We start from the raw sequence: 24098 nt of genomic DNA on the forward strand, positions 1-24098 counted from the left end.
TTCCTCTCTCAACTCCTCCCAGATGTGCCGCCAACCTTGGTCCACCAACTTTGGTCCCCCAACCTGGGGCCCGATTGGTGCTGCTCCCAGGTTTGAGGCCATCCGCTGAACACAGCGACCTAACAGAGGCCACATCTGTTTAAAACACAAACAAACGGAAACCCCCAAACTGACTTCCCCTCCTCCAGAAGGCATCGGCTGTCCGTAGCTCCTCAGTTAGGGGCGGAGCCTCATAAACTCTCTCTCTTCCGTGCTGGAATGTGACTGGATTGATCTTGTGCAGGTCGGCTGCTGGCGACCACAGCTGATGTGAGTGTATGAATACAGCTGTCTCATCTTGTCATGTCCAGAAGACACTGGTCCATCTTGACCTCTGGCTCTTCCAAGATGACCCCCGAGATGGCTACTGTGTGCGTTATATAGATGCCCCATCTGAGGCTCACAGCTTCACTGACACATACCTCCAGGTATCACTCCTCAAGTCCTGTTGAGGCATGGCAGTATTAGCAGGGGCCTTTTAAACACACCTGTTTTGAGAAGAAACAGATGTGCTTGGGTGGTAAGATGCTCCAGGAACTTGAAAGAGACTCCGGTAAGGCTTCAGAACTGAAGAACCTGGTCATAGGGCAGAGAATGCACCTCCTGGAGAGGAGAAAAAGAGTAGATGAGCATAAGACGTGGTTTGTAGCAAGATTGTGAGGTTGGCAGTTGGACTCAAAATTTTGTTAATAAGTCACTAGTGGCCCTAGGTGGAAACAGGACAAAACATGAGCTGTGTTCGCTTGGAGAAACATTTTGACTGACATTGTCTAATGAGGCTCATTCATTTCATAAAAGATGAGCCCTGTTCCTAGGCGTAAGGGGCTTGGTGGTGAACAGAATAGGCAGGGTTCCTGCTTATGTGGAGTTTTCATTTCTTGATAATGAGTTCCCCCTCTAGGGTGGGTAAGAGAGCCTGGGCCTCCTGTGCGGTCTGGAGTTCTGAGTGGCAGTTGGAGGTAAGGTTGGCCCACAGCTGTGGATGTGGACACAGGAAAATCAAATTCCAAACTCCAGCAAACCATCGATCCATAACCAAGGAGTTGTGGAGTAAGACTTAGATCCAGACTCAAGGGCAGAGTCTACTTGAGGTCTGGCAAGCTTGGGCTGGGAAGCTGAGTCCAGGGCATTACAGAGACAGGAGGGGGAGCTAGAAATGGGGACATGGGCTGAGTCAGAGATGAGGAGACCTTCCTAAGCAAAGCCTGGTGTCCATAGGGTTAAAACCCCACAGTCAACTAGAAGAAGTTCCTGATCACTTTTATTGAACTTGAAAATGATTATTAACAGTGGTTCAAATCAGTGGGATTTTTGTTTAGGTTATAGAATACTCAGGGTCATGCCCAGGGATTTCCAGTCTCAGCATCCGCCTGTAGTCTAGATGTGACACTCAAGACCAGTCTCTGAAATTTGGCTGATTGATTTTTTTCCCCAGTCTGAAGAGAAAAAAGCAGTATTGTTTGGTCTTGCTAACTAATGGATGTAAAATATAATACAGTGCCGTTAATTTTTCTTAAGCGTTTGGCAAAAGAGGGACAAAAGGAGCAGCTTTTTTGTCTTTGAACCCAAGTCTGGAAGGAATGGAAACTATTGTGTAAGAACACCACGTCATGGCTGATATCAACATTTTCACTGTTTCAACTCGATTTACTCCAAAAGCCTCATCATCCGTCAGCACAGTTGTTTGGGTTTCACAATGAGCCGAGAAACTGAGGCGCAGTTCTTGTAGTGTCCTTGGGAAGAGTCAGTGTGGAGGAAATAACGAGTGTGTTTGTTCAGGTTATACTTTTGTTGTTTTTAGCATTTTGAGTAGAGGAAGGAAAAGATATGGGAGGCTGGGTTTGGCAGGGTCAGGTGCAAGGCTGGGTGTGGTGCTGTGCACCTGTAATCTCAGCTCTTGGGAAGCTGGGGCAGGAAGAACATGAATTTGAGGCTAGCCTGGGCTACATAGTAAGACCCAGTCTCAAAGAGGGTGGTTGGGGGTGGGAAGAAACTACAAAGCACACTGAATTTGTAAGGTTTGGGGACTGATGGCCCCTTGGGTAGAGGTGTTTGCTGCCAAGCCTAAAGACCTGAGTTCAACCCTTGGGACCCACGTGGTAAAAGGAGAAACCTTTCCTCTGAACCTCCATACTTACACACAATAGGGAAATAAATAAATACAACTTAATCAAAATGGTTTTAAGCTGTTTGGTTAATTTTAGTAAACAGTTGAGAGGGTGGCTCATCCAGGATTTTTAGTCCTTTTCCCTTAAAGAAGGGGTCCTCAGATGGATCTGCAGTCATAGCCATAGAAACCAGGCAGGGAAGATGGCTTGTAAGACCTCGGCATGCTCTTAAGGAAGTTAGTGTTGTGTGTTTTAACTGCATGGAGCTTACATTTTACTTCTCTTTTCTCCTAATTAGACCCACACCTTTCCTCTGAGCAGTGAAGGTTATCGCTCAGAAAAGTTTAAACCTCTTTTATGGTTCAAACTTTAGATAGCAGAACGTAAACAGTATTGAACAGGGTGCCCTGAGCGTTACCACTTGCTGGGCTCTGGTATTTCTAGGGATATAACAGGAATATTGTGGCCAAGTTTAAGAGTGATGCACACGAGGAAGGAACACAAGACACAACGGTAATTTGTGTTGTGGGGGGAGAGCTGAAGCCTTCCAAAGCAGCATCCTGACAGTACTGGGATTGGACTCCTAGGGAAGTTTAAGTAGTTTAGGGGCTTGTTGGGTGTAGGAGGGGCTTGAAGTCTCTGAGTACAGAGGGCGAAAGCATTCCCATCATCCTTCTCTGTGAATGGCTTCAGGGTTAGAGGAGAGCTTTGGAGAAAGGAAGAGGGGGCAGAGGGTCCATGTGCAGTGTCTAATGTTTCTGAAAGAATGGGCACAACACGGCAGCCTGGTTCCCCCACAAATCCTTGGCAGGGCAGTGCCCCTGAATATAGCCTTCAGCATACAATATGGTAGCCATTGTCTCTGGAAATGGGCCATGTAGTTGTGGAACTGAGTCTTTACGTCATTTCAAATAAATGTAATATAAAAACACTTGACTCAGGTGTTAGAAGGTGTTTCAAGAATATTGAAACTACTTGGATATATAAACTTACTCTTCCAACTGGAAGTTTTATTTTATTTTATTTTTTGGAGACAATCTCACTCTCGGTAGTCCAGGCTGACCTGGAACTGTGTAGCATAAGCAGACCTTGAACTCCAACAGTCCTCCTGCATTAGCCTCTTAAGTGCTGGGATTGTAGGCATATGCCACCTGGTTCTCCAACTGTAAATTTTATGGTATTTAAATACAGATAAAAACTTTCTAGTGAAAATTTAGTGTCTCCTTGGTGATGTGCTGTATTGGAAGCTAGAGACCAGATTTCAAAGACTTGGTATTAAAAAAAAGGTAAGATATGGTAGTATATTTAAATTAGGAATTATGTATTGATTGTATGTGGAAATAATCTTTTGGCCGCATTGAGCTAAGTGTATGTCATATAATGTACATACATACATATTCTATATAATTTAAGCTAATTTTATTTGCCTATTTTTCTTACTGTAGCAACCAGGGAATCTTAGATTATACCACTGACTTACCGTAGTTGTCTGGGACAGTGCTAGGGGAATCAGTCCCATGTGGGGTCTGTCAGAGAACAGTGGAACTTTCTAGGGAAGTTTACCGGACTTCAGATGCTAGAAGCTCATTTCCCCCATTCAGTTAACATACTCTTTTATGTGGATGGGTTTGTGGCGACTGAGGGTTGGAAAATGAGTTTTAATGAGAGCAAGTTAATGGAGACGATAGCTTTACTTGTGTGTAATCACAGTGATTTTCAAGTGCATTTTTACCCCCTCACAAACCACTGATTCTCCCGGAACAAAGAAGCGTCCGCATCAGCTCTTCTGTCTCTTGTGTTGGTTCGGCATTTCTCCCAGCAGAACCTTGGTGACCATCAGCGTGGATTTGGCTTGCTGGTAGTCAGAGTATAATCTTACCAGAGGGGAATTCCATTGCTTAGAAGGAAATATGAGCCCCTTCACAGGTCCCATTTCAACCACCAGCTCCAAGCGATTTTAAGAGCCCTCTGATTTCTTTTGTCGAATGTTCCAGACCTTCCTCTTCTGTAGTTGGCAACAATCGGAGCCCAGAGTTGGGAATGGCGGTAGAGCTTGACTAGTGCTCGGTAGCCCGGTTGGTTTGCAGTCTGGTTTCTGAAAAATTCAGAGAGAATTTCAACTTATTTTCTCCAATTGCGAGACCAGGTGAAATGCAGATGTTTGAGCTAGGTCCTGCCACAGACCTGTCAGGCTTAGAACAGCTTGTTGCCCGAAACAAAAAGAGAAAATGCGCGTAATACGAGGATGCCTAAGTGCTGTTGAAAAGTTTAACTTTCAGGAAGAACTTAAGTGTTCAATGGCTTTTTCCTTGACAGAGTTTTCGCCTTAACAATGAGCAAATAAGTCCGAAATTCTTGAGTAAACCACTCTTGCCCTGTAGGGCTACTTTGTACAGACTCTTATTTACCGAGAGCTTAAACATGGTTGTAGGTAGGTGTACTCTAGATGTGGGGTTAGGAATGTTTGCTTTCTCCAGAACAGTGTGGGTCATTCAAGGGGGGTTTTGATTGGTACTTCACATCAAGGTGGACCTGTGTCAGGTTGGTTCTGTGCTGGTTTTGGTGACCTGACTCCTGAGTGTTAGGAAGACGCGATGGAAGGAGTTCCAGCTTGGTGACAAACCCTAGCAGGTTCAAGGTTCCTAGTAGTTTGAAGGTTTTGTTGGTCTTGTGCTGGGGATTGAACCCAGGGCTTTGCACATGCTGGCTGGTGCTCTATGGATCAGCTGTGTCTCCAGCCCCTGGGTTCTGAGATTTTATTGAGAAGTCAGCTATGGGGCTGGAGCTCCTTCAGTCCTTAAGAGCACGTTGGTCTTTCAGAGGCCCTCAGGTCAGCCCCCAGTACCTACATTGGGCTGTTCCGAGTCACCTGTAATTTCAGCTCCAGGGTTTCCAGTGTCCTCCTCTGACCTGCATAGGCATTTGCTCCACCACTCATGTGTGCACCCACAGACAGATAATCAGACAGACTCACACACACCAAAAACAGACAAACAAAAAAACCAAAAACCTTGAAAAAAGAAAGCGTGTGTCCTCAGACTTCTTGTCATCAGCCGATGGGTCAGTGTGGAGAAATGTGGACCTAATCACCAGTTACAAGGTCACTTTGGTCAGACTTATATCCCAGTGGTCACCCTAGATAGAGTACCAACAGCAGACTAAAGAAATTTTTCTACCAAAGTCTATCTTAGCCAACCTATGAGTTAACTGGTGTTACAGATGAGTGAGAGGTGACTTACAGGAACATAGGTGACTAAAATGTAGCTCTATCAGTGTAAAACACACCCCAACATGGGTGACAACTCACAAAAACAGCTTTTCTGGAGCTCTCTATAACTGTGGTCAGTCAGCTATAGCATACGTCTCCTCCCTCCCAGCACTGACTAATGGTAATTTAACTTTTGAAGAGGGCTTGTGCATCCTGGTAAGTGTCGGGAGCTGCTGGAGCCCTGTAAGTCTTAGGGGCCTCCTTCCTTGCTAGAGGCGGCAGTGTTTGAATTCAAAGAAAATAGCCAAACAGCACGTAGGCACAACTATCTAAGCCCTGACAGCCGTCTTGGGGACCGTCCCCTCTGAAGACTAAACAGTCAGCGGCTTTCTAGGCTCTAAGCCCCATGTCCAGTCTCTAGTACAGTAGTTCTCAACCTTCCTAATGCTGTGACCCTTTAATACAGGTCCTCATGTTGTGGTGACCCTCAACTATATCCTTCTATACACTTCATAACTGTAATCTTGCTACTGTTATGAATCGTAATGTAGAAGTCTGTTTTTTCCGATGGTCTTAGGTGACCTCCCCCACCCCCCACCCCTAATGGGGCCGTGACCCGCAGGTTGAGAACTGCTTCCAGGAGACATCTGAAGCCTGAGTGGGTGGAAGACAAGGGAGGACAGACCAGAAGGAGAGTAAGCGCCATTTCCGCCCGCTTCTCTGTTAACCTTGCCATGCTCCTGTTGCATATACCTCAAGGACAGAGAACAAGGTTCTGCACCAAACTTTAGAACCTGAGGCTGGGCAGGTTCCTTGGGTGGCCGCTGGGGAAACAGGGACAGTGAGGAAAGAGAGGAACTCGGGTGGAGCAGTTGTTCATGTATAGATGGGGTGGTATGTCCCAGACACTCCCTGTATTACACTGGTCACCTGTTTTATGGTGAAAGACAGGACAGTGGCAATTTACTCAGGAGAGAGGACAGTTAGCACACAGATTAATAAGCCTTTTAAAAATCTGTTGTGAAACAAAATCATTTACCATATGTCTTCATTAATTTTACTTGTTTCTGTCTTGATTTCAGACTGCAGTTCTCAGCCTTAACTGCACACATCAGAATCAGAATCTAGGAGTGATAATATTAATATCTTGCTCACAACCCCACAGACTCTGATTTGCTTGGATACTGGGGTTTATTTGTTTAAGTAATTCTGATGTGTAGCCAAGATTGAGAATACCCGATCAAAAAATGTGTGTTTCCTAAATTGTTAACTGATCCCGAATCCCCAAGGTACATGTGAATCTAAGCATATTTTTCATATACCATTGAATAATAACAGTTTTAATGAAGACATGGGATCTCATATAAAATAGTTAATTGGTCTTTAAAAAGCTATAAGATGTAGTACGTGAGTTTCCTTATTATTTTAAGCTGTTAATATTCTGCTAATTGGTGTTATCACGCATGTACTTTTATGTTTCATTTTCATTTCAATTGCTCATTGTTCAGAATGGTATTAATGCCAGTGTCACCTCTGTAGTAATAATCACTTATCTGCAAGACTTGTTTCAATAATAAATCACCAGAAATCCAAACTCCCGGATCTCTCTAACCGTGACCACGATGAGGAAGGTGCTGGCTGCCTCTTCTAATTGTGAATCTTTGTGTCTAAGAGTCAGAAAATTCTGTAAATTTTGTTTCTGACAAGTGCAGATGGAGAATTTTTTTTCCTGAAAGTAGAAACACAAGCGTGCCACACTCATGATTGGTTGTAAGGTAGTTTATGTTACCGTGGGGTGGGGGCGCTATCCTAGATCTTGTGTGTGTGTGTGTGTGTGTGTGTGTGTGTGTGTGTGTGTGTGTGTGTGATCATCACAGGATTCTCACAGGATTCTGCCTCCTCAGTTGGTACCTGTACATCAAATACCAGTGATTTCCCATTTGCAACACCAGGACAGGCTTAATTTTTTTTTTTTTTTTTTTGGTTTTTCAAGACAGGGTTTCTCTGTATAATTTTGGTGCCTGTCCTGGATCTCTCTCTGTACACCAGGCTGGCCTCGAACTCACAGAGATCTGTCTGCCTCCCCCCCACCCCTGCCCCCCTCAAATGCTGGGATTAAAGGCATGTGCCACTGCTGTCTGGCCTGGCAGGTTTACTTCTTAAAGTCTGTAGTAAGTGGGACTTTCTGTCACTTGTCATAACTAGACCTTGTATGTTGTATTGAGATCCTGTGATTGAAAAAGCCCAGAAATGCTGTAGAAGGCTCATTTCATTTTTTTAGTAGCATGATGTAGCAGTAAAGGCTGGATATTATTAGGCTGGTGTCTCAGGAACACTGGAATGTGGACTCACTATTTCTTTATTACTTTTAAACTGTTAATTGGTTGCATTGCAAATTGTTTTGTTGGTAAACATTTTCTAGAGACGCAAATCTTTTCTGACTTAATTTATGCTCATTTCTCTAGATACGGTTTTCAGGGCTGTCCCCCACCCTGCTTCATTTCATTTCATATCTCAGCCCAAGGCAACCTAGAAATCACCTGTTAGGTACAGAATAAGAGAGTTCTTTACTTTGACCTGCGTAGTACTTGTGGTCTGCCGGGGTTAGGGGATCAGTTAAGACCCCAGCTTCCCTGGGGCTGCCTAGCCTGGGCCAGGAGCACAGCTCTACAAAATACGGGCTCTCGCTTAGTGTGGCTGACATTGGGATTAGAATGTAAACCTGTCCTTGCTCTGCTGCCTTATTTTAAAAACCTTAAGTTTCTGCTGGCTGTAAGTAGCCCACTCAAGCTACGGGTATGTTACAAAGAGATGTCACAGGACTGAAAGTCTTTTTAGTTTTAAAAGAGGTCTAAGGTACTGCCCCCGCTCCAGCCTTTGCTACCAACTTGCTGGCATTGTGAGCTTGACTTCCCGGATATAGCCATTAAAGAAAGGAGAAGGAACAGGGCTGCCAGTGGTGAATGGTGGGGTGTAACAGAGAAGAAAGCTACGGGAGGAGGAGGTGAGAGTTCAGGAAGCCGCACGAAGCAGGTAGTAGGATTCATAGTTACTGCACTGGTGTCTAAGCAGTCTGCAAGAGTCTGACCTTGGACTTACCTCAGCCCAGGTTTTCAATGCTGTGAATCCCAGGATAGCTCCCACACCAGTGGCACAGTGAGTGATTCGCAGGGGCTATCGTGTGGCGGTGGCACATGCCTGGAAGGTCTTTTCTCATTTGTGGGACGAAATTGAGAAGCCTCTCTAATGGCGCCCCCGATACAAGTAAATAGCAACTCTCTCAGTTCATTACTTGTTAGCCCCAGGCAGGGACTGTGCAGATTGGCTAATTGTAATAGCCAAACCATTAAAGGCAATAGCATTAATGGAGGAGAAAGCAGCTAATATGGTAGCTGAACTTGGCCACTGTGTTGTACCCAGGGTACAGGCTGCTGCTAACTTAAGTACCTGTTCGTTCTGCATCTGAAAGTAGCCGGGAAGAAAGAATTTAGTGACCTTCTTTGAAACGGTGGATCCAAAGCTCAGGGGCATCTCTGGGTAACTCCAACATCGAAACTTAATTTTTCCCTGAGGTAGCACTCAGTGGTTCTATATAAGTGAAAATACTCACCTTTCCTACACTGAACAGTGCTGCTGGCACACTCTGAGCGCACATACATTTTTACGGCGTTTTCAGGAGCCATGCAAGGAACTGCCAATCTCCTCTGTTCTCAGCTGCAAGCAATCGTGGCATCGTAGCCGGGGCTAGGGTGCAGTCTAGGGCTGGGAATGGCATGAATTTAATTTTCCTGTCCAGGTCTGAAGCTTGTAACCTTGCTTGCATGTGCCTGATGCTGGGACCTGGCCAAATGAGCTAACCATCCGTGCATCCAGAGAGCTGGGCTGGCTCCACAGTCCTCCCTGGAAACCACAACCTGGCATTAAAAGGAATCCCAGCTTTAGTTGCTGCTTGCTATTCGTGTCAGAAATATCTAAGAAATTCAGAAAAGTAAAAAAACAAAAACAAAAACAAAAACAAAGAAAGAAAAGAATTTCATGCAGTCTCAGGAGTGGAAAGGATCTTAATTAAAATATTTTAAAATTAGAACAAAAAAGAAATGTATTTGAGGGTTTTTTGGTTTTTGGTTTTTTAATTTTGGTACCCTACTTCTAGAAGTTCCTGCTTTTAAACATTGTATCCAGTACATCCTCAGGGTCTAATTGATAGACAAGTGGATATCATTAATGTTCATGTTGTATTTGGGGCTGCTTTAACCTACACTGTTGTTAACAAGCTTTGACGTACCGGAGAGTCTCAGTTTGTATCAAAACAGCATCTTGGAATTATAAAGCACTTGTGTGAGCTCCCAGTGCCTGGGGAAGCCTGTTTTAGAAAACCTCCCTGTCTCAGCTTCAGTCAGCTTTAGAGGAAGCAATCCCACACACGTGGATGCTGGAGCTGTTGGCAGGTCCTTTCTCCCTAGTGCTCAGGTCTGTATTACGGGATCTACCTCCTAAGTATACAGTTGCTGTTGTTTCCATTTGAATAAATATCTTTCAAAGGCCTGGCCCCAGAGTGGCACTACTGGGAGGTAAAATACCCTTTTAAGTGTTGGGGACATAGGGACTGGAGAGATGCCTCTGTGGTTAAGAGCAGTGGCTGTTCTAGAGGACCCGTTTTGATTCTCAGCACACACATAGTGGCTTACAACCATCTGTATGTAATTCCAATTCCGTGGGATCTGATGTCCTCCACTGGCCTCTGTGAGCACCAGACATGCACATGAGGTAGAACACTCTCACATAAAATAAAAATAAATAAATCTTTTTAGAGAGGGGGGGAGGGAGGAAAGGAGAGAAGAAGGGGAAGGGGAGATTGGAACTAGTGAGAGATCTTCAAACCACTGGGGACATGCCCTTGAAAGGGATAGTGGGATAGACCAGTCTCTCCTTTTCTCTCTGCTTGCTTCCCTGTCTTGAGTTAAGTGATGTAAGATCTCCTGCTAGCATATGTTGCCTTGCCACAGACCCAGAGCCAGACCAACAGACAAGGCCTGTTGATCACAGGCTGGAGCCTCTCAAACTGAGGGCCAAGACAAGCCTTTCCTCTTCCTTTTTCATACATTGACTGTCTCCAGGACTTGGTACAGTGATGGAATGCTGACTGATACACTAGGAATCCTCTATTCTCTCTTACACTCACCCTCTGATACCGAAAGATCCCTAAAGACTTAAAGGGTCGGCCGGCTACTGACCACGCATGTCCTTGCTGACTTGCCTCCTCATTTAGCAGTGTCCATCTCCAGGCCCTTGCAGGAGTCTCCTTCCCTGGACAGTGTCCACTGTGATTTCTGAGGGCAGACTTACCTCCTCCTGGCATAAGATTTTCCTGTTGTACCAAGACAGTGTTGACAGGGTCATTTCCTCACTTTTTTTTTTTTGAATCTCATCTGCATATTTACACTCGCTGTTCTTGAAGAATTGGAAAGACTTGAGTAAGAGAAATGGTTTCTTGTTGTTAAAGAAAACGTTAGAGATAAAGAGTAAGATATTTTTGCCCGGCAGTAGCCAAGATGAGATTTCTATACAGTGTAAAGCAATTAGACACACAAGCAATCTGTAGATGCTTCGCTGGTCCTACTGATTGTCTCAAAGTAAACACACACCCCTGTATGAATTCTAATGGCTGCTCCTGTGCAGAGGCCATGTGGGGACAAACAGACATGCATCCTCTGTGTTAGTCAAATTCATTTACTTACTGCTCATAAGATGCATTGCAGGCCTAGGAAAGTGGGTGGTAGGCTTTGACAGTTCTGTCGGATGAACCACTGGTGTCCCCGGAGAACTGAGGACAAGTGCAAAGCAAGGAGCTATCCCAAGGACACTGCACTTCATACAGCTGCAGCTTACCTCTTAGGGCTCCTCTTCAGCTACAAAGTCATTATTCATTGGGCGATGGTACCTAAGTGCAGTTTCTTGGTGTTCCTCTTTGTTAGAAGCAGCTCAGTGGAGTGGAGTTAGACCAGCCTGCACCCACATCCCCAGCTCTGCCATCTCCCAAGTTGGTGACTGAACAGGTTGCTTAATTAAGCCTTACAATCTTCAGGTCAGGTTCCCTACTGTGGATTGGAGGTAAGGATACCTTCCTGGCAGCCTTCTTGTGGGGTTGAAGTGAAACAACCCCATGAGAAGCATACAACTTCCCTTTAATGGCTTCTGGATTTTTGAGGTGTCTGTATCTTCCAGCTATATTTATATTCCGAGATGTATGTGTATAAGTGTTCATATGTTTTTAATGGGTAGAATGATACGGCATTGTGTTTCTTTTTATTGTTGTTTCTTTTGTTGCTGTTGTTGATGATGGTTTGCAGCGCTGGGGCCTGAACCCAGGACCTTGTGTGTATCAGGTAAACTCTACCACAGAGCTACACCCTTAGCCCCACCATGGAATATAAATTCTAGAAACCCAAGAACTTATGAGTTGCTTAATTCATAATGCCAAGTATAGGCCTAGACTCACTGAACACTGAAGTACTTCTTCATGTTAGAGAGGGAATCATCTCAGTGACGCTTAAGTGCAAGGCTTGGTTACAGGGCTTATTTCTAATATACTTTCCCCCTTTCCGTTATAACCCCACTGTGCAGAGATGATAAGTGTGGGTAAAAGGAAGGTTGAAGGCGATATGATTCAACTGTATCCATTTGATAGATGCAGTGCATTGTCTTCTGATTTTAGGGTGAAGCTGGTGGGGTGGTGGTGGTAAGGAGCCACCTGTTTTGTCCCTCTTCGTAGACTTCCAGGGAAAACGGCACTCCTTCAGACTGGCAGAGCCTAGTTCCTGGGAAGAGCCCTGCTAGCTGAGTGTGTGGCTGTCCGGCGCACCCTCTTCCTAGGGCAGCCTGGGCCATCAGGGTAACTTGGGGAGGAAACTTCAGAGACCAGGAATGTGGTTCCCACCCATGCTACTTTCCACAGGGAACTCCCGTTTGTCTTCCCGGAGATACTGATGTGTATCCTGCAAGCGAGTGTTAAAAACCAGACGCTACTTGGGTTGTCAAATGACCGTCCGGATAGATGTTTCTCATGGGAAGGGCCTGGGTACCAAGAAGCACTCGGGCTCTTGGTTTTAGAAGTCTCCTGAACCCTTCCTGGGAGGAGAAGAAATCACCATAACTTCACTTCTGCGTCACTCTTCATGTGTATCTGGATATCTATGATGATCTTCCCTGAGCCCAGACTCCGGGGCATATAGTTTCTTTCTGGGGGCAGTCCAAAAATAATATCCATAGCTGCATATGCTTATTTCTCAAGTTCTTTAAGTTTATCACACTGATTTTTGGGTTGGACAAAATAATGAATTTTTTAATATATTTAACAAGTGAAGAAATAGATGTTTGGGGAATATGTTAGTTTATGTTTTTATTTGCCTCTGTACTGCCAAATGCTTAGAGAATGGCGCAGGTACATTTTTATTTATCTGTTTTTTTAAAAAAAAAATGTACTGGGTGGTGGTGGCGCACACCTTTAATCCCAGCACTCGGGAGGCAGAGGCAGGCGGATCTCTGTGAGTTCAAGGCCAGCCTGGGCTACAGAGTGAGTTCCAAGACAGACACCAAAACTACACAGAGAAACCCTGTCTCGAAAAAAAAAAAAACAACAAAAAACAAAACAAAACCAAAAAATAATATATAGATAATGGCTTGTTAATAGAAGCATGCTTATGAAAAGTGTATTTAGTGAAAGCCAACACCACCAATCTTGAATCATTTTGCAGCCAGGATAAAATACCCTGACAGAAAAGCAGCTTAACAAAGGGTTATTTTGGTTCACAGTTCTACGGAGAGTCAATCATGACAGGGAGATCATGGCAGCAGGAGGGTGAGGCAGCTGGTTCCGTCGCATCCACAGTGCGAAAAGAGTGTCCTTATGCTTATCTTACTTTCTCCTTTTTGTTTAGTCCAAGATCACAACCCAGGGAATGGTGCCACCCACAGTTGGCTGGTCTTCCCACCTCAATTACCCTAGTTACCTAGTTACCTACGGGCTCATCTCCCAGTTGACTCTAGAGCTCATTGAGTTGGCATTTGAGATGCCACTAACCATCAGATTGAGTATTCCTGCTTGTTTAGTAATCACGGAACATAGCTTGTCAGAGGAGGGATTTGTTCTGTGCAATCTGTTGATGTTGGTTATCAGGACAAGCATTAGCGTTCCCCCTAACTTTTAGAGACCTGGCTGTCTGATCTCTCTGCTGTTCATACATCTTATCTGCGTTGCAATGTTTATTGTTGTGGTGGGACAGTAACAAGCAGGAGATGAGAGGTGCCTGTGGTGGAATTCTTACCATAACTCCAGGAAACAGTCACCGTTCAGTCCCAGGACACTCCTCAGGACTTTCCATGCAGTCTTCAGAAACCAAATTGGAAATATAATCTTGGCATTTACAATGTTGTAGAAGCAGTCTCTATAAAGAATTCCTCAATCAAGGACATCTAAGCTTTTTGAAATAACTTGTTAACCATCTTTGCACAAGAACACTGGCTTTATTTCTGTTGTTCTTGATTCACAAAATGCTTTGACTAACTCTGGGTGGCAGTGGCTACGGTTAATCCCAGCACTCGGGAGGCAGAGCCAGGCAGATCTCTGAGTTCGAGGCCAGTCTGGTCTACAGAGTAAGATCCAGGCTAGGCACCAAAACTACACAGAGAAACCTTGTCTCGAAAAACCAAATAAATAAATAAATAATTAAAAAATGCTTTGTTAGCCGGGCGGTGGTGGCGCACGCCTTTAATCCCAGCACTCGGGAGGCAGAGCCAGGCAGATCTCTGTGAGTTTGAGGCCAGCCTGGGCTACCAAGTGAGTTCCAGGAAAGGCGCAAAGCTACACAGAGAAACCCTGTCTTGAAAAACCAAAAAAAAAAAAAAAAAATGCTTTGTTTATATTTTCAGAAGGTATTTGATTAATAGTAGGCTCTAACCCAATCTGTCAACCTTTTCCAATGGTGGTGTAAGGACAAGTATGTGAATAGACCAGAGGGGTCCTCATAATTTACAGAGCTCTATATTGAATAATTCAGAAGAGGGAGATGCTCATGGTATTAATAATTCTGTGCTTTTGACCCTTCTAGAACATGTGGCCTGAAGGCAGGGCAGTGGAAGTGAAGATGTCATTTTTCCTGTACAGGATGAGTGAGCTCTTATACATGGACGTTTCAAGTTCCCAGGTTAAAAATAAGCAGAATAAAATTAGTACCCTTCATTAGCCCTTCATGCTTTGGATTGCATTAAAGGGAGATGTAAATAATTTCAAATTCAGTAAGTTGTTCTTATAGGAATGTCCATTTTAAAAAGCTTTCTATAATGGTTAGTGAAATTTTCATTTCAGCCCTTGCCTTCAACCGTTTTTACTTTTCTTTGCCTTACGGAGTTCTTTGTACCTTCTTCTTCAGTCCTCATGGATATTACAGTTCCCATCAGAAATCACAGCACTTCCCTTTTGTCCAACTTGGCGTGGTAGGTTGTGTCTGCAAATTTGAGAGCAGCATCCCTCCCACCCCCAGCATCTAAGCAATAGCGCACCCACATCACAGCGTGTTTAATCACAGCATTGACTTCCATCCGTGGCTTATTCTTCACAATACCTGAATGCATTAATATTACTGTCTATACAATTTAATTTAATTAGGGCCATGTTTATAATCCTCTCGGGAAAAATCCTTAGTGCTCCCGGTATTAAAGTGCCCTTGGTTTTCACCTGGCTGGCAGTTTTCTCTAGAGGTGAATGAGCCAACAGTTACTCCTCTAGACACCTTTTCTTTTGATAAACGAGAGGAATAGCAGTTGTGAGAATAAAGGAGCTACTTGATGTAGAATGGTGGGTGTGAGTCCCTTTAAGCCCCTCTGTCCAGATGTCTCTAATAAGATAGCCATGTCTAGTTTTCTAGTGGCCGGTAGCTGCTGATGGGCCAGGATAGATATTAAGTGCATGTCTACAGTAAAAGAGTAAAGAATGAGTTCCGTGTAAGTCAGGCCAGAAGTTAGACAAAGGACATTAAGTCTTCAGTGTGGTGTTCCTGGATGTTTGTTCTGTTCTTCTCAGAAAAGAGCCCACATACCGGGTAACAGTCTCCCGGGGTCTCTGAAGGCCACTAAGCCCAGGGCTCCAGTAGGTAATCATTGCTGCCCATGGGTTGCTCAAGGCCTGAAAAGCACAGCTGGCCTTTTTCCCTTGTGGTCAAAGTAGCGACTCCCCTGTGGTGGATGGCTGTGTTCACTGAACCTTTCACAAAGGGCTTCCTGACATCAGCTTAGAGCTTCCCAGTCACGTTCCACAACCACTCAGGCTCTAGCTTGCTGCTGGTAGATCTCATCATGCAAGTGTATGTCTCCATCTAACCCTATGGACAGGGATTGTTGCACATGGTCCCAGGACCAGCACTGAAGCGTGCTCTATCAGTGTACTTGGGAGGCCAGGAACTTCGTAGAAATGGCCACTTACAAAGCAACCACAGCACGCCAAAGGCACAATGCAAGGATGGAATAGCAGTCAGGAATATATGCACTATGAAGGTGACACCCAGCCAGACCCTGCTTGTGGGCTGATGGTAAATCTCCCACAATGCAAAGTAGAAACTTCCGTGGTAGGAGACTGGAATGAAGTGGTCTCCTCTCTTACAGACAAGCATGAGGTTCTTGTGAGTCTTTGCTTTGAGACAGAAGTCATTATATTATGAAACACCATTTCTTTTTTTTTTTTTTCCTCACCCTCATGCCATTCCATTAGAAGACCCGTTGACTGTACCAGGCTTCTCCATCAGTAGTCTCACTTATGTAAAAAACATAGCAAAACAAAGCTATTTCTGGGAATGATGTTAACTATTGATATGTAGATGTGATTAGACTAGGGGCTTATTTGAGGAGTATAGAGAATTTATTAGATGACGTCATGATAGTGTGCTTGAAATGCTCGAAAACTTACTTGCACCTGGGATGGGGGAACCCTCTCCAGATTTAAGATGTGCCTCTCAAATACGCACTTCTTGCCTCTCTTACCCCACGTGGCCCCAAAGCAAACATGCAGACACCAAAAAGAGTAACTTATCTGTATGTTAGAATTGCTTGATATAGTCAGTGTCTCGGGTTTTTGTTTTGTTTTGTTTTTTTAAAAAAGGGAAATTGGATGTTTTGTATCTTGAGACATCTTGGTTGATGTAGAAATCCAGTTTAGGTCTGTGGGCCTGCCTTGGATTGAGAACTTACCAGGATCGTTCAATGATGCATGTTTAAACAGATAACTCCTTTAGATGCCTTAGGCAAGGTATGGTGATTCCATCTGGAAACTATAATATGTGTATTTTTATTTTAAATTGAAATTTACCATCCCCACCACCAAACTTTCCAGGCTCTGAGCAGAAGAAAAGCTTGACTTGGCCCCTGCCGGGCCAAGGGGACCCCTGGCTTTGCCTTCCTTTGCCTTACCTATTTGATGAAATACACAGTATTAAAGACCTGTCTTTCCAAAATGTAGGGACCCTTTTTTGATTTTGTTTGTTTGTTTGTTTGTTTGTTTGTTTTAGGCAGTCTTATGTAGCCCAGGCTGGCCTTTCCGAACTTCTTGTATCTTCCTCTCAAGTACTGGGATTACAAGTATGCACACCTGGCCAAGCCCTCCTTTCTCACCTTAATCTAGAACTTGCTATTGCTCCTGAACTTTATTTTCATAGTGTCAACTTACTGATCTCTCCTCCAAGCTTATTTTTGGACCTTGTATTTCTCACTTTTGTTTATCCAGCTAAATCACAGGCACCACTGGAAGTTAGATTTCAAGGTGGACTGCATGTCAGGCTGATTATTGGTATGTAGACTGGAGCTGCTCTTGCTGAACACAGAGTTCTTTTCAAGTTACTGTTATAACAACCCTTCTCCGGTCACTCGGTTGGCTTTAACTGATCCAGCAAATACTGTTTGAAGTTGAATGGTGGATCTGTTGTAGCCCCACGCATCTCCTTGTCAGTTGACAAGTATCTTTAGTTATTGTCAAATAGTTTTTAGAAGACCCCTGGAATACTTCAGAGAGAAAGGGAATAATTGCTTGTGACAGGGAGGAGGAAGGAGCAAGGGGATGCTTGCTCATGTAGATTTGGAAGGAAAGACTTTTAAACATTGGCTGTTTGGGGCTGTGGTTTTGGTATAGTGAGATAGTGATGGAAAATGTAATTAGATCATCTGGGGCTATAGCTCAGTTGGTGAAGCAGTTGATGAGCATGTATGAAGCTCTGGGTTCAGTCCCTAGCGCTGAAAAACCAAGCATGGTCACACATGTATGTAATCTCAGCACTCAGAAGATGGAAGCAGAAGTATCAGGATTTGGAGGCCAGCCTGGGCCATAGGAGACCATTTCTCAGAAAAGAAGACCAAAAACAAATCTAGATCTGAGTCTTTGGACTTAGAAATCATCATTTTCCTGCTTACTGGGATAGCTCACTCTTGCTGGATTCGAGTGTAGAATCATACTCTGATTAGAAGCTGGGGACGTTGCCAGAGAAGAGGAAGCATGGTTTGAATGCACTGGTGGCATTCAGTATGTGACTTGGGAAAATAATGTTGGGGAGTTGCTTTGAAAAACGACTCTTAGACCTCTTCTTTTCACTTGCTCACCCTGCCCCTCCTTATTCTGGGGACAAACCGCTGGTGTGGCACCTGTTGACCTGAGTCCAAAAACCCAATTTTTAACCTTTCCCGTGTTTTTTGTTTGCTTGTTTTGTTTTTAAAATCAAAAATAGAAAGTATTTAAAAGGTGGCATTACTTCAGGGCTTGTCTAATCTGATGCCAGTGGCCTGCATATATACCAGGGTAACTGTGTGTGGCTCAACACAGTCGTGGATGATAGGGCCGTGTTGTGACTTCAGAAGGTTGGACACCTCTGGTAGGGGACCTCTGGGCAGGCTGATGTCCCACATGCCCCTCCTGCCTTTTGCTCAGAGTTTCACACCTCCATTGCAACATTTCATTTTCTCTTCTCCCTCCCCTTTTCCTAACAGCAGGAACGAATTTCATACACACCTCCGGAGAGTCCAGTGGCAAGCTACGGTTCCTCGACTCCACTTCATGTTCCAGTGCCTCGAGCGCTCAGGATGGAGGAAGACTCGATCCACCTGCCAGCGCACCTGCGTGAGTGTTTGCCTTTGAGGGGATGGGGGTTGGGAAGGGGAAGAACTGACAGAATGCTGAGCCAGGTGGATCCCAAGGAGAAGCTCTGGGCCTGAGATGGTGTTCATGGGACTTGGCCAGCTGTCCTGGAATCTTTGACCCTCACCTCATAATGGCCTTGAGAAGTTTGAGATTCTTGTCCCTAATTTCTCAATATTTTCATTCGTATCTGATAAGGACATTGCAGGGGAAAAAAGGTAGAAATACCTAACATATGACAGAGTTAATGTAGTCTAAGAGGCCAAATGAGTTGTTTTTTTTTCCCTCGAAGTTTTTATCTCTAAATTCATACTTACTCCAGCTTCATATTTTCTTTTCTCCAGTTGTAGATTCAGACTCATTGCTTTTAAAAGTTGTTTGTATGTGTAGAGGGGAAGGATTGTGTTGGGGTGTGTGCCAAGGTACATATGTGGAGATCGGAGGGCATCTTTGGGGAGTTGGCTCTCCTCTTCCACCATTGGTTCCGAGGAGGCATGAACTCAGGCTTGCCTGGCAAAGCACCTTTACTTGCCATGCCACCCCCTCCCGTGACCCCACTTGGTTTCTAAGCCACATCCCTCCCTTCTCTAAGGTCCCCCTCCCCTCCGTTTCTCCGGATACTGGCTGCTTTTCTTTCCTTCATTTCTATGTACCATCACGTGTCTTTCCTTTGTCTTCGCTCATCTATTCCTCCCTCTCTCCCTTCTCTTGGCCATGCTTTGCCCTAACGGCTTCACCCTTCTCCCCCAGGTCACACCTGTTTTTGCTTCCATCCCCTTCCATCTCCGTCTTCAACTGCGTCTCGCCAGAGCACTGGGACCAACATGCCTGTGTGACCAGTGTTAGTCTCCAAAGCATTGGCCCCTGCTGTGTCCTTTTTGTCTGCTCCTCATCTGCTGGTACCTAGCCCAGGGGATAAAATGTGACTGGAGCATCCAGAGAAAATGAGTCACCTGATTCCCACCCTTATCACTTGTGTCCAAGAAAATGCCAGTTTTTCTGGCTTGAATGTTGTCTGAAGGGCACATGTCCAAGTTCTAAAGGGCACTGGGGTTGCATTAGGCCTTTCCAAAGCCTAGGTACCCCAGGTACAGAGATGCAGAAAGCAGAATTTCCTGCTTCTACGGAGCTTAAAATGACGCGAATGTCAAATAGTCATGCTTACTGTCCCTTGGCATAATAGTGGTCCCCAGGTTGTCCTACTTTCATTATCTGTCCCTCCTCAGAAGATGGCTTGTTGAGAGCAGGGAACAACTGGGGACAGGGGATGCATGATTTGTGTTGGGGGGTGGGGGTGGATCTTGGACAGTACTGCTGGGTCTCCCTTCTGCTTACAGTAGATTGCTGGGATTCATCTGGGGCTTTGAGAGCACTCGAATCCTTCCTTCCTCCGCCAGTGTGTAGATAGTGTTGCCTCCTGTGATCGAGACAGCCCTGCTTCATATCTTGAGCAGGGAGGTAAAAGGCACAGCTTCATCTTCCATTGCACCCTTCACGGTGATCTTGCAAAGCAGAGGTTGTGTCTGTAGAGGGGCAGGCAGGGTCATTCTTACAAAGTGGGAGTGTTTCGGCACCAGTAGAGCGGACAGAACTGGAAAAGAAACAGCAAGCAATAGCAAATTTGCCTCCAGACGTCGTCCTGTGACCAGGATATTTACTTCAGGATTGTTCACCTCGGGTAGAGCATATTCATGCCATGCAGACAGAACACCTCTACCAAATCTCACTTACTTATTTTGCCAGTCATTACTGGCAGCCTGTGCTCTTCCAGGCACTGTCCTAGGTACCCCAGGTACAGAGATGCAGAAAGCAGAATCCCCTGCTTCCACGGAGCTTAAAAATTACAGACAATTATCCCAAATGGGGTGGATTTTCCTTATACTATTTCTGTTCTTATATTTACATCCCCCGGGAGGGACCCTAACCCCTTGATAAGCCTCTGGACACATTTGAACACACACGAGCCCTTTGCTGAAGAAATTACCGTAGAAAAACAAAGCCTAGCAAGCTAACAAGCAGACTGAACTGGCAATTGGATCTTCATTCTGAGCTTGCTCTGCCCTTTAGCTGTGAGCTGGTCATTTATTTCAGTTTTTCTTTCCTTCATGTTTGGTTTTGGAAACGAGAGCACTTTTAACAGTCCTTCTTTCTTTAACGATGGTGGGTCTCATCTCTGCCATCATCATCCTTACCTACAACTATCTTTCCTTATCAATACCTAGTCTGTCCTTGAGAAGGCAGCTTCCTCGTTGAGCCACCCCTCTCCTCCTTCCCAGCATATCACCAGCTGCAGCACACTATCAGAATAACTAGTAATAAGCTGGCACAGTGGCTCATGCCTTTAATCCCAGTCCTGAGAGGCAGAAGCAGGTGAATCTCTGTTACTTCAAGACCAGCCTAGTTTACAAATTGAGTTCCTGGACAGACAGGGCTCATAGAGAGACCCTGTCTCAAAACAAACAAACAAAATTAATAATGCCTAGTAATTATTGTGGCACTATATGAAGTCTTGTATATATAAATTATTTATTTCACTCTCACTTTAATATTTGTAAAGGTAGATTTTTCTGCTTATTTCTATACCATACATAAAGGCTATCTCCATGTTATACATAAAGGCATACTGATTTTTATTTTATTTTTTGGGCAATGCTAGGGATCAAATCCAGGACCTTGCACATGTTAGTCAGGTACTCTACCACAGAGCTTTATCCCTAGCTCAAGGCTTCAAAAATTTAAGTAATTTTTCAGTGTTGGTCACGGAACTAGTCGGAAGGCAGGGTCAAGATTCAGATTCAGTCTTGTCTAATCCTGCTTCTTAGATTCTTAATCTTTATGCCACTGTGCAGCTATGTGTTTAACCCATATATTTCACATGGATGAGTAAATTTAGGGTTGCTGCTTGGCCAGTTGCACTGATGTGGCCCCAGAATGGGTTTGTGACTGGAACCCATTCTCTGAACTATTGTTCTGTTGCTGAAGAACTCATGTGTTACCCCTGGATGGATGGATGGGTAGATGGATGGATGGATGGATGGATGGATGGATGGATGGATGGATGGATGGATAGAGAACTCATGTGTCTCCCTTGGATAGAGGGATGGATGGATGGATGGATGGATGGATGGATGCTCACCAAGATAATTACCCGCTGTGGAGTTGTAGCACATTACTGCTGGCCTGGGGGATAATCAGTCAATTATGATTCACGCTAGGGCAGTCAGTGGTTTTGCCTAAATGTCTCAGCTGTGGCAGTCCAGCTTCAGCGATAGCTCTCCATGGTAGTCTGCAGGAGCCCTGCTGTGTCATGGTTGGTTTCAACATCTGGAATGAATCCTCCAGAAGTAGAGGTTCCCAGGCTCCTGCCGTCTGCCCTCTGCTGGGGCTTTCCAGACGAGTTAGCCCAGCTTCCCTCCTCATTCTTCTAGTCCAGGATTGCCTGCTCCTTACTGTATTTGAGGAACTCAGTGGTCTCTGACTCTGTGAAGTTGGGCCATACACTTGAAGATGCATCCCAGCTGAGTTTCCAAACCTTAAAAAAAAAGAAAGAAAAAATAGCAAGGGAATTAAGTTACTGCTGTTTTGATCTGGGATTCCAGACAATTCCCAGTAGAATGTGCGTGGAAAGTACGGGGAAGAATACGAGAGCCGGGACAGCAGCAGGACATTTATGGTATTGGGAGGTTGGAGCGCTCTCAGAGGCCTGTTTTAAAAGAAGTACCAGGCTAGTATTGATTGCTTCCAGTAGCTTCTTCTAGATGTTTATCTCCAGCTAAACCTCGCTCTTAACTCTCTTTTCTTCTCTCATTCTTAAATCAAAGGAAGATCTGGAAAGGGGGAGGGCAGGAATCTAATAGCTGGGATTCTCACAGAGCCTCACCACTGTGTTCACAAGCACAAGTCTAAACTGAAGCCGCAGCCTGGAGAGGTAAAAAGAGGGGCTTTGCCTTATGTTAACAGATGTGATGAAAGCGGAGTGGTAAATGACGCAAGTGTTAAGGGATGGTTAGGAGGTGCTGGAAGGAGATGCAGGGGCCACACAGGCCTTGGCCGAAGAGTCCCTGTCACCTTGGTCCTCAGTGCCCAGAACTGCATGCTCTTTAGTAGCCTTGCTGCTGACCTCCCTGTTGATTGGAGGACGGATAATGTTTGTGCAGAGGATAGAAAGGGCGTGCTTGCCCTCCTCCTCTCTCCTTCCTTCTTCCATAAAAAACGATTCCATGCTGAATCGTTTGTAAGCCCGAGGGTGAAAGGGCTGGAGAATAGTCATAGCAGGCCATGAAAAACAAGTTACCTTCTTTGTCCTGAGCACCATCCTTCCTAGGTGGGAGAACCCTTGAAGGACCCCAGGGGTGCTGGGTCAGGTTCACAGTTGGCCCTCATCATTGTCTGGAAAAGGAAAGTCTTTTCCCTGTTCTCATGGGGTGGGAGGGGCGGGGCTTACCTGTGAAGGAGGGACTTAATTAGTCTGCTGGAAAGCTACTTTGTGTCACCTTGCCAGGAAGTGAAGCACAGCAAGGTGCTCCCACTGTCTCCCAGCAGAGGCTGCTCTGTATGATTTGCATCCCTATGACCAGATGTCTGAGCAAATAGACTTAGAAGGTTGAAAATGTTATTTGGTTCATGCTTCTGTAGTCTGTAATCTGTGGCCACCGACTGCTTTGTTCTGGGCCCACGGCAAGGCAGAACATCATGATGAGGCAATAGCTTCCAAGAAGCAAAGACAGAGAAAAGGAGCGGGAAAGGGAAGGATCCGGGTTCCCATAGCCCCTTCCAGTCATTAGCTTCTTTCTGTTAGGCCCCACCTTCTAAGGGTCCCACCATATTCTAATAATATCATAGGCTGGTGTCCAAGCTTTTGGCATATGACTCTAGAGATCCAAAGATCTAAACCTTAACAGATTCACAGCATGTTCATAGGAGCCCTTTAAGTACCAGGCCTCAGTAGAAAGATGAATGGGTTTCAAATGTATAGAGCAGAATCTAAACAGTTAAGTGCCTTCTTTTAAACCTCTATTAAACATGATCATCTCATGTTTAGTTGATTTAATCACATTTAATCATAGGTCGACATTAATGCCATTTGCCTGAAGACTTTGCATCTTACTCTGTCTGTTTGGCCTTGCTCAGTCCCTATGAGTTGATAGTAAAACATCGGGACCCAGGATTCATTCGTCATATTTAATAGGGCTTTGGTTTATGATGTTGTGGGTTAATAAATAGCCATAATAACTGCCCTGTGTTTTCTAGAGTCAGGACACCAGAAATAGTCCCCTGGCTCTCCTTCCTTTCCTTGTGAATCTTTAAAATTCTTACATTCCTACTCCTGCTTGTGCGTTTTTAATAATTTAATTGTCTGCCTTCCTGTGGGAGCCTCGCTGCTCACCCACTGTGCTGCTTTGCATCTTCAGCAGAGTGACTGGGTTTCAGACAGTTGCATGGCAAGTGAACTCCACCAAAACCTGCACACAGCGAAGGATGTGGTGCCTCTGTTTTAATTGGCTGGAACCACAGTTCTATACACTTTGAAGTTATACTTGTTCTCAAAAGCAGAGACAGCCATGAGAGCTAAATA

The 24098-nt window shown here is 44.8% G+C and overlaps 1 protein-coding gene across 1 annotated transcript in view; it reads left to right on the plus strand.

Moving 5' to 3' along the window:
• Etv6 (ETS variant transcription factor 6) overlaps positions 1-24098 on the plus strand; it is a 201330-nt gene that overhangs the window by 46599 nt on the left and 130633 nt on the right. The window contains exon 2 of the mRNA XM_059258696.1: positions 18376-18505. Within this exon, the coding sequence (XP_059114679.1) occupies positions 18469-18505 (37 nt within the window). The 5' untranslated portion in view covers positions 18376-18468. The remainder of the gene's footprint in view (positions 1-18375; positions 18506-24098) is intronic.

The sequence above is a fragment of the Peromyscus eremicus genome, chromosome 3 (assembly GCF_949786415.1).
Source record: "Peromyscus eremicus chromosome 3, PerEre_H2_v1, whole genome shotgun sequence".
Taxonomy (NCBI): Eukaryota; Metazoa; Chordata; class Mammalia; order Rodentia; family Cricetidae; genus Peromyscus; species Peromyscus eremicus.